The sequence below is a fragment of the Myotis brandtii genome, unplaced genomic scaffold, assembly GCF_000412655.1.
Source record: "Myotis brandtii unplaced genomic scaffold, ASM41265v1 scaffold196, whole genome shotgun sequence".
Classification (NCBI taxonomy): Eukaryota; Metazoa; Chordata; class Mammalia; order Chiroptera; family Vespertilionidae; genus Myotis; species Myotis brandtii.
The window spans coordinates 5,748,394-5,759,272 of NW_005357311.1; the positions used below are offsets into that span (position 1 = coordinate 5,748,394).

At 46.5% G+C, this 10,879-nt stretch overlaps 2 protein-coding genes across 4 annotated transcripts in view; one reads left to right on the top strand and one right to left on the bottom strand.

Annotated features, from left to right (window-relative positions):
• ADO (2-aminoethanethiol (cysteamine) dioxygenase) overlaps positions 1 to 1,048 on the top strand; it is a 2,144-nt gene extending 1,096 nt beyond the window's left edge. The window contains exon 3 of the mRNA XM_014538751.1: positions 2 to 1,048. Within this exon, the coding sequence (XP_014394237.1) occupies positions 2 to 288 (287 nt within the window). The 3' untranslated portion in view covers positions 289 to 1,048. The remainder of the gene's footprint in view (position 1) is intronic.
• Positions 1,049 to 1,649: 601 nt separating this feature from the next.
• Positions 1,650 to 10,879, bottom strand: part of EGR2 (early growth response 2) — an 11,334-nt gene continuing 2,104 nt past the window's right edge. Inside the window, exons 1-3 of one of the 3 annotated variants that reach the window (XM_005865130.2) lie at positions 10,422 to 10,725; positions 10,216 to 10,321; positions 1,650 to 8,891 (exon numbers count right to left, since the gene is read on the bottom strand). In XM_005865130.2, coding sequence (XP_005865192.1) covers positions 7,642 to 8,891; positions 10,216 to 10,234 — 1,269 coding nt within the window. In that variant the 5' untranslated portion in view covers positions 10,235 to 10,321; positions 10,422 to 10,725 and the 3' untranslated portion in view covers positions 1,650 to 7,641. Of the gene's footprint in view, positions 8,892 to 10,215; positions 10,727 to 10,879 lie in introns of those variants that run through there. The other 2 variants (XM_005865131.2, XM_005865129.2) reach the window with 2 other exon arrangements.

The following is a 10,879-nucleotide window of genomic DNA, read 5'->3' on the forward strand; positions in this document are numbered from 1 at the left end:
TACACCGCGGCCAGCGGCCCCTGCATCCTCACGCCGCACCGGGACAACCTGCACCAGATCGATGCTGTGGACGGGCCCGCTGCCTTCCTGGACATTCTGGCCCCGCCCTACGACCCCGACGACGGCCGGGACTGCCACTATTACCGGGTGCTGGAACCCGTCCGGGCCAAGGAGGCCTCCGGATCGACCTGCGACCTGCCCCGAGAGGTGTGGCTCCTGGAGACCCCGCAGGCCGATGACTTCTGGTGCGAGGGGGAGCCCTATCCAGGTCCCAAGGTCGTCCCTTGAAGCCGCAGGCGCCCAGGAGCGGGGGGCTGAAGACCTGCCCTACTCAGATCGGGGCCTGGCTGCCAGCACCCCACCGCAAGGGCTCTCTCCCTACCCCCAGGCCACCTGGGCATTGGATCTACTGGAGTGGGCTGGTGTGCTTCCTCGGGAGCCTTGGGAAGCGCGGGCAGCGACTGGACCGCAGCCACCGGGCACGGTTATGGGGGCGGGGGAGGCTAGGTCGTTTCCTGGCTTTGTCACTGCCACCAGGGTTTTGATTTGGGGGGAGGGGAGCAGGGGGCTATCTGAAGCGCTTCCATCCTAAAGCCATAATGAAAATATTCTTCCTTTGTTCCCATTCTATACAAGATACACTGAAAGGTTTTCTCCCCCCATCGCCTTCGCCTTGGGTAAATAGGGCTTGTTTTCCACTTAGGTCCTTGGCTCCTTGTTATAGTTTTAACTTATTGACTGCATGACCCAGTGGTTTGAATTGTTTTTAGTTCAAGTCACTGGTCAAAAACTAGGTTTAGAGAGATGAGCTACTTTTTAAGTGAGCTGCCCTGCCTGATTAATTCGTTGGGGAAATTAAATCAGTTTTCCAGAGTTGGGGGATCATCCCCAGGACATAACTATGCGTGTAGAGGACGAGAACTTCTTTCCTCCCCTTGCCCAGTAGCCACATCTGGTTTACTCGGGCAGCATCCACTAAGAAATTCACACCTGCGTTTCTCAGTGACAAATTGTCACATAGAGCTTATCTTCCCTGTGAGTCCCCAGATCTGTGAGTTGAGCAGATTTCTTGTTGCGGAGGGGAGCAGGGGGCTATCTGAAGCGCTTCCATCCTAAAGCCATAATGAAAATATTCTTCCTTTGTTCCCATTCTATACAAGATACACTGAAAGGTTTTCTCCCCCCATCGCCTTCGCCTTGGGTAAATAGGGCTTGTTTTCCACTTAGGTCCTTGGCTCCTTGTTATAGTTTTAACTTATTGACTGCATGACCCAGTGGTTTGAATTGTTTTTAGTTCAAGTCACTGGTCAAAAACTAGGTTTAGAGAGATGAGCTACTTTTTAAGTGAGCTGCCCTGCCTGATTAACTCGTTGGGGAAATTAAATCAGTTTTCCAGAGTTGGGGGATCATCCCCAGGACATAACTATGCGTGTAGAGGACGAGAACTTCTTTCCTCCCCTTGCCCAGTAGCCACATCTGGTTTACTCGGGCAGCATCCACTAAGAAATTCACACCTGCGTTTCTCAGTGACAAATTGTCACATAGAGTTTATGTGACGTCCCCAGATCTGTGAGTTGAGCAGATTTCTTGTTGCAGATTCACCTTTAATGCAAAAACTATATTACCCTCAAGTGACTTTTTTTTTTGGCCATAGTATAAGAGGTGGTAGGGTAGTGCTGTATTTTCTAACCAGAAGATTCAGAGGCACTGAATCAGTATGCTTCCAAACAACTGAATGTAAAACACCCCTGGCCAGCTGTTGAACTCCATGTTCCCTATTTACTTCCGGTATTTTCCTGCAAAAGTAGAGGAAAATGTTGACTGTTTCAAATTCTCTCACACCTAATGTTCCAGAGAGCTGGTGGTTCCAGCTGTGTTGTTGGTGGCCCTGTTCTCAGAACCCTGTCCCTCCAGCAGGAGAGAGCCAGCGCTTGCTTCATCTGGTGTGGTTTTCTATAGGGAGAGCGAGAAGGCACTGGCGACCCAGGCTCCGCAATTGAGAATTAATTATTCTGCTGGCCATTTTAGGGCACCAAAAACCCCCCACTCCCAGCCTCTTGAACAGTTGTGCTATCTGTAACTAGTTTTATGTTTGTCCTTTTAATAGTCTTGAGCAACTTGACCTTGTTTACAAACACATTGACACCATTTGCTTCCGGCCATGAAGCACTATTGTTTCCCCCTTATTACTATTAATAGGATTCCTTTTTTCACAAACTTTTAATAACAAATTGTAGAAATAAACACATTAAAATTTGCCCAGCTGTCGTCTAAGCCCTCTTGATTGACTGGCCCATGTGGCAGTCCAGTTCTAATATCTGTAATAAAGGGAGATTTGCTATTGGTGGAAAGTGTGGACCCTGTAGGAAAACAGTATGTGCCTTTGCCTTTTCATGCACACTGGGTTACAGAGGCCCAGAGTGAAGGAATATTTGTTCCCAAATTTTTAGATAGAATGAAAAAGCAAAATTCTTAATGAAATTACTATTATTTACAAAAAAAAGAGATGTTTACTCAAAGCAACATGCCACTATGTTATAAATCCTGACACAGGCATAACACCAAGAATATTCTCCAGAGTTACTAATATTGTTTATGGTAGCTTCACATTCAATATAACTTGAGAGCAGTTTGAAGCAGTTCTTTATGCATTCAGTTTGAAAATAAGTTCTAGCTATGGAAACGATTTTCTTAGAAAACTTTACCAAATGGGTGTTTTTCATAGCACAGTATGAATGTGTTTGGTTAACAATCACATACTTACCTGTTTTGAATTATATTGTAGCAAAAAGTTAAGATTAACTTATTAAGATTGTGGACAGTAATGTGTATGTTATAATATAACCTGGAGGACATTAAATTAACCATTCTGGCAATAGCACAATATTAAAGGAGAAACGATTTTCCTAATTTCATTATGAAAAGTTTTAAAGTTCTCAAGTACAAGCAAGTTGAATGAAAAAAAACTAAGGTGCTTTTCAAAAGAATAACTGAAATTGTTGCAGGCCAGAACAGCAATATGATATCTCTAATTTAGTTCAAGAGGAACAGTGAAACTTTTGGTTCACTAATAAATTCTGAATAAATTAATGGTGAACACAAAATGTGACCTGTTTTAATGAGCCACTAAGAAAAGACTATTCTTATTACTAAGATAAATGTGCAGAAAAACCTTGCACTTTTCTGCATAAACTGTTAGTCATGAGTGACTTCATGTGCTGCTATTGTGTTTCCATGTATTCCTGCAATATAGACTGTTTTAGTAACAACGGTGGGAAAAAGTTGTCTTCCCTACAAAGACTAATGAGCACAATGATACTAATCACTTAACTTTTCTGTTGCATAACATTCAATAATTGCCTCTCATGGGTAAGAAGTTGTCTGTCTAATACTTCTAAAGCTTTTTAATTTTCTGGTTATATCAATGGCCACTTTTATCAATGGAGAGTATTATCTACCTACTACTTTATGAGAATTGATTTTTTATTAAGCCTGATTTGCACGGATTGTTTATACCAATTGCTGTTTATTAATGAAAATGGTGAGCCTATTTTTAAAGTAATATGTTTGTCAACAGGAGTGGGTCTCTGACCTTTTAACATTAATCCTTTAACTTCTCCCAAAGTTTCCACCTTTTATTCCTCCTTTTGCATTATCCACTTGTAGGTACCTCAGTCTTGGCATCCCAGGAGGACTCTGTCATCACTCATATTTTCTAAATGACTTTGAATCTTGTGCTATGGCTCTACAGCTTGATAAAGAAGCAATATATCTCTAATCCAGGGCTCTGCCCATTGCTATTGAACTCTAACGTGCGGGTAGTAACACTCATGTAACTCTCCTGGTCTGAACTTGGGACCTCTGATCCCTTTAGTGCAATGAGGCATCTACTATCAAAGAGGGAAATCATTTGTTAAGCCCCATATAAAGACTGAATCTTCAGATCCAGAGATGTTTACATTTCTGGATTAAAATCAGTGTACTTATGGAAAATAAAGGCATGTTTGAAATTGTTTATAGGTAAATCTTACTTGATTATTGCAAAATAGAGAAGGAAAGTATTACTTGCTACAAATGACTACGTTTTTACTAGCTGTTAAAGTTTCATGGTCTATACTGTAAGATGATGTACCAACAACTGATGGCCTGCAGATTCTAAAGTTTATTTCCTTGAGAGTGTGCTTTGAAACAGTTGATTGAAAACATAATCTGAAACTATTTAATGTTTAATCATACTATTTTGCTGCAACAGAAAATATGTTTTCTATTTAACTTAAGGAAAAATAAACTTGTGCAAGAAAACAAAAATATTTTCATCCACAAAGGAAAGAATCTTTGGATTTAAATATTTTCTTGTCTTTCCTTTTACTGTAAAATTTGTTTAATTGTTTAGAGTGGAGGCACTTTAGGCACTTGTGATGATGCTGACCATTCTTTCTCACACACAATACACATTGTATTGAACTGTTAAAATAGCACTACAGTCATTTTTAATATATACCTAACAGTGTGCCTTAATTTAATTAGCAGTTAGGATATTGAAATTAAATAGGCTTGTTTATTAATAATTGAAAACCTTATTTAGGTTTAATAGATCTATTTTTAATGTTTACTGAACTATCTCGAGTGCATTATGATCTTTAAGGAATTACTCTCCAGAAGTTTATTTTTAATAAGAATTCTAGTAGCAGCTGAAGCATCAATAATATTATGCAATAAAGCAATAAGAAGGAACCAACTTAGCTTAATATACTTTATTTCTTGAGAAAAAAAAAAAAGAAAATGACCCGTGAGAACTACTGAATGTGTGGAGCCAAAAGTAAAATCCGATTAAAGATTGACCTAACATGTTGAAATCAAGGAGTAAAAGTCGTAACGTTGACTCAAAAAAAACACGTTACAGTATATTATTCCACTTCACCAAGCCCATGTCAATGTAAAAGTGATTATGTAACTGATTTGACTATCATAAGATGTATTTCATCTTACTTTTTTTAGAAAAGCTCTTTTAGTCTTGCAAACTTTACATTATCTTGACTGAAGTTGCTCTAAAATTAAAATTTGGCAAGACAATCATCGATCTTATAAAACTTAGGTGTGCTATATATTAATATAATGAAATTTTGGTAGGAGGGAAGTCTTCATTTAAAACATAATTATCAAAATGCGGCATAGTTTTGTACATGTTAAACAAAATTGGCCACGCAAGGATGATAATATTGGCCAAGCAAGGAAATAGGACTCTAAGAATAACGCCAGTCACTAGGAAATCTGACACTGAAGTTTAGAAACTTCTGTTTAGTAGTTATAGAAATTTGGACAGGGAAGAAATAAGAAAAGGGTTAATTACTTCCACATATTAGAACTCAAATTCTAGTGCTAGTAAGGGCAAAAAGTAGTTTCCGGGAGTAGCTATTGCTCTCTCTGCTAAAGTACAGGCCATCAATTATCAGCCAGGACAAACGGCAGGGTTTTCGGGCAGTGTAGCTGAATAGTGGGCACTCCAACGTGTTGTGTTAAACTTGTGTAAGGATCCAGAAGCAGTGGGTGAAAAATATTTAGGCCCAATTTTAGAGAAAGATAAGTTCATAAAGACAATTTTTTGGGGGGGGGGTGGCTTTATATTTTATAATCACTACAAAAGGCTTGCAGTAAAATGAACCCCATAGTGTACTCTTGCAAACCATCATCCAGTACCATGGAGAACAGTATTTGCCTATTTAATACAAATTGTCTTTGAGATTTTAGGGTTGGTGGACACCTACCTTATCTAATGAGCTGGGTATTTTGGTAATCTCTAAACCCACCAAACCTATGGCAGATTAATGATCTTCCCAATAGGGATAACCAGGGAGAAATGTGTCCTGGGGTGATTCCTTTGGCAACCCATTAACACTGTCATCAGCAGTGTCTGAATGCATTTTTGATCTGAAGAGGTGATAGCGCTTTTCAAAAAGTTTTCTGTGGTCATGAGACTAATCCAGGAACCTGAAAGTCATTCCCAGCTTGACCACGCCACCACACTTTCCACAAAGCCACATTTGGTCTGAGTTCCTGCCCCTGGTCAGGGTTCTGAAAGCAGTTGCAAATGTGTAGTCTCTGAGTGGGCACTTGTTTGTAAGTATTTATTTTCCGGAGCCCACTCAGGAGTGGTGAGAAGCTATAGGCTGTTATAGAGGACGGAACAATGAGTCAAAAGAACGCCTCCCTACTTTTACACTAATGTAATGGGGAAATCCCCTGAACACTAGTGTTTGATTATGAATGGAGATTGCTTTGGGGTGAGAGGGCTGGTGTTGAAAGGCTAGCAAAGAAAACTTGGATATCCTGGCTTGGTCAAAGCACTAAAAATCACTGTATGACTATTAAATTCCCAACCAGCAAATCTTTCAGAAATGATTTCTAAAGCAAAAATATTGTTGAAAAGTATTTATTTACACTATAGTTATAAACCATCCATTATCTCAGTTAGTGGTTTTGTGTTAGAATAAATCATTTATGTTTCCACGACTATTAAAAGCTAATAACCAAACAAGTCAGTTCAGCAACATTATTTACATTCTTAACTGCAATTTGACTACAAAGGTAACACTTTTAAGTCACAAAACAGAGCATACAAAAATATACTTTCTAAAAAAAAAATTCCAAATATTAATAGGCAGATATATACAGCCATACTAAACCCAGGGAGTGATTTTTCTTTTCATAGTAAGGCAACCCATTTACATGCAGACCCTGTAACATTGTCTACATCACACAAGGCACCAAGGACACTTCCAACACAATTGCATGCATCCTAGATTCAGAGAATATATGTACATCCCCTTTTAAATAAGTTAACCTCTGACTCGTTTCAAGAGATCATAAATGCTTTACTTTTTTTTTTTCCCAAAGGTTCAGAACTTGGAGAACAGTGCACATCAAAAATACACAAAATCTGAGTGGATATACACTGCAAAAATAATCTTTACGTTTCTCAAACAACTCAAAAAGGAGCAGATATTGCTATGTCCCTCCTGTCACATTGCACTTCTGTTCTCTGAGTTTATAATACATATTGCTTAAAGGGTTGAGAGGACTAGATACACTTGGATTCACTGTTCCAGGGCCACACAATGCAGCATAAAGACCATGCTTTACTCGTTGTACAGCGTCCCCCAAATCAATCCCAAGCCATAAAGTGCACGTCAGTTTTGCTTCTGTCTTTGCTGTCCCCACCTGAAGGGGATCAGCATCTCCCAACCTACTGTAGAAAACGTCTCAGATCAACTCTGACATTCAGAGCCAGAAACCTGTAATTGGTCAAAATAAGAGAGAGGGAGCAAAACCTAGCCAAACAACCCTTTAAAGCAGGGTTAGGCCTCAGCCCTCTAGGCCAGGGGCCCCCACCAAACCTCCTGCCAGAACCTCTCCATGACCTTAGGGTGATAGTCAACTCACCAAAGAAAGACTCAGGTGGGCTAACGTTTAGGAAGGACCTGCTTCTAAATGGAAAGGGGGCAGTGCTGGGCTCCACCAAGGCCCTTTTGCCCAAAGAAGGGAGAGAGGGGCAGGAGAGGGTGGTAGTGTTTGTTGTGCAGCTCCAGTGGACCAAGGGCCTCTGGGACATCAGGAAGCTGGTGTGTCAGGCTGAGTCTGGTCTCAAGGTGTCCTGGTCCTAGAGGAGCAAGTGGCCAGGGACCCTCCTCCAATAGTGCTGCTGTTGCTGCTGCACAGGGGCACTCCAGCCTGCGTGCCCCCAGGGCATGAAGCCGTAGAAGCAGCGGGCACCGACGAGGGAGCACTGCTTTTGCGCTCCTTCTGTCGCAGGTGGATCTTGGTGTGGCGCTTCCTCTCATCACTCCTGGCAAACTTGCGGCCGCAGTAGTCACAGGCAAAGGGCTTCTCGCCAGTGTGCGTGCGGATGTGGGTAGTGAGGTGGTCACTGCGGCTGAAGTTGCGCATGCAAATCCGACACTGGAAGGGCTTGTGCCCCGTATGGATGCGGATGTGCCGCGTCAGCTCGTCGGACCGGGAAAAGCGCCGGTCACAGCCTTCTGCTGGGCACGGGTAGGGCCTCTCGTGCACTGGCGTCTTGCTAGGCCTGTTGGGGTACTTGCGAGGCCTCAGAATGGGCCGCAGGGGCAGATGGTGAGGGTTATAGGCAGCAGCGGCGGCTGCGGCCGAGCTGCTGCCAGGGAGCCGGGGTCCCTCGCTGCCTCCACTGGCCCCTGGCCCTGTGGCCCCAACACTGGGGCCCCCCAGAGTAAAGTTGCGGATAGTGGAGAGTGGAGTGAGCGGAGGAGGGACTCGCAGGGAGTCCAGGGGACAGGGAAAGGGCTTGCGGTCTGGGCCAGCTGTACCGTGTAGGTCTCTCTGGCACTGCGATGGGAAAAATCCAGGGTAGTCTGGGATCATGGGGAAGAGACCTGGGTCCGTGGTCGGCTTGGGGGATGGGTAGGAAGGAGGCGGTGGGTAGCCCAGAGAGGAGGAGGTGGAGGTGGTGCTTGGGGACAGGAACGCTGAGGGGTCCTGGTAGAGTTCTCCTGCGCAGCCAGAATAAGGAGGAGGTGGCGGCGGTGGAGAGTAGAGGTGGTCCAGGTCAGGCTGGGTCTGGGACATGGTGCACACACCCAGGGGTCCTGTGGCCAGTGGGTTGGGGGAGGCAGAGGTGACGCTGGATGAGGCTGTAGTCGAAGCTGGGGAGGCGACCCCTTGCAGGATGCCGGCACTCACAATATTGATGATGCCTTCTGGGTAGCAACTGGCACCAGCGTACTGGGGGTCAATGGAGAACTTGCCCATGTAAGTGAAGGTCTGGTTTCGGGGTGCGGAGACGGGAGCAAAGCTGCTGTGATATGGGAGATCCAAGGACCTCTTCTCTCCAGTCATGTCAATGTTGATCATGCCATCTGGGGAGAAGGAAGAATGGAGGTGGAGCGGTGAGAACGCAGCCAAGAATCCCTTCTCACCCCCTCTCACACGGGTCCATAGGATCCTGGCACTTAAGAGTTGGGTAGGGAAATTGCTACCCAGAGACCCACTGTGGCAGTCAGTACAGTCTGGGACTCAAACTACCTCCAGGAAAAGCAGGATGGCCTACTCTCAACCCCCCCCCCCCCGCCCCCCCCCCCCACACAGCCATCTGTGGCTCTAGTCCACAATAAAAACACCCAATAATAGCAACAACATTAAAAAGTCCTCATCTGCCTGAAACGTCTCTCCCTCTCCTTTGCTTGGGGATCCCACGGCTGCGGCGCCGGGTAGACACCACCGAGACGACAGATCCCAGCCAGTGCCGCAAAGTTGCAAGCCCTGGAGGGGAGCCCAAGAAAGGGGTCGGTGATTTCCCGGCTGCTCCCCATCTCTGGCGCCTTCCCTCCCTCCCTTTCTTGCTGCGCTTCTGCAGAAGGCTGCCGGAGGGAATCCGGCGCGGCGGTGGAAGGAGTTCATAGCTTTCCTTTCCCTTCCAACCTTGCCCCACACCCGCACGTCCCGGCCCAGCCCAAGGCCAGTGGCGGGGCTTCGAGAAAGGCGCGGGGGCCGCGGGACACCACTTTTCTCCGCATCGCCAAGAAAGCCAGCGGCACCGGTGTCTCCGCAGGGCCTCTCTGGGAGCCGCTTCCCGCCGTGTCCCGCCCTCCTCCTCCGCCCCCTCCTCCCAGCCTCGCCAACCCCCTCAACTTCGCGGGCGGCGCGCAGGTGGGGGCGCTCCTTAAGGCCGCACGGGTAGCGCGTTCCGAGACTTTCCCCGGGTCGGGTCTGCTCCGCCTGGGAGCGAGCGGCGGGCGCTTTCCTCTGGACCTTCTCCGCCGCTCGGCTCTCCAGACGCGCAGCTCTCCTCCAGAACCCCGAACTTTCTCGTCATTTTGCCCCTACCCGGGGCGAGGGGAGGCCGGGATGCCGCCGGCCGATTGGCCAGCACGAGTCCCAAAGTCTGGTGGTGCACCTCTTCTACCCTCACCCCTAAGCCCCCTGGGAACTGGGCGCGCGCGGCGCGCGCAAGCCGGCTCGATAGCGACCCGGTACATCTGCCCGCGCGCCCAGCTCCAGTACCCGGATCCCCACTCCCACGGGTTTCTCCTGCACCCGATTCCCGTCTTCAAAGACAGTTCTGTCAGCACCGACCACCTCCCGCCCCAACCCCTCTCCTCCAAGTCCTGCACACGCACCGCACCCCACCCACAACCCCCGAGTTGCGTGGGTCCCGGTCCGCGAAAGGAACACGCGACTTACCTCCGGCCACTCCGTTCATCTGGTCAAAGGGGCCTCCCAGTTCGGCATTGGGGAAGATAGTCACCGACGTGGCGAGGTCCTCCACCGGGTAGATGTTGTCAGACAGCTGGTGCACAAAACCACTGAGAGTTACTGGGATTTTGTCTAAGGCCTTGGCGGTCATCATTTGCTCCTCGCGCAACCTGGAGACCCAACTCCCTCGCTACCTGGTGTGCCAGAGAAGCCGTTTTTGGAGAGGGGTTGGACTGAGCCTAGGTTGGTATCTCCTTTTGCCCTCCACACTTAAAGGCAAACACCAAAAAAGAAGAAGAAAATCCAGTAGAAATAAAACTAGCAAACAAGTTGCTGTATTTTTTAAGAAAAGAAGAAAATGGCTATTTGCCACTCTCTCCTGCGTTCCGGCTGGGAAGCCAGGAGTTGCTGGTGTAGTGTTATTATAACAGTGTGTCCCCTCGCCGAGCTATTAATCAATTGCTGCTCTCTCGGTTAGACGGAAAGTGTTGCTCTAAGTATTTATGGGCAGGTCCTCAATGCCCGTGACGTCGCTGCCCATATATGGACTGAGGAAAAGGGCCGGGCCGGCGGCTTTTGGCGTCACATGGCTAATTTGCATACGGGCTCGGCTGCGCGGGCTCCGCCGGGCTCGCGACTCCCGACTCGAAGC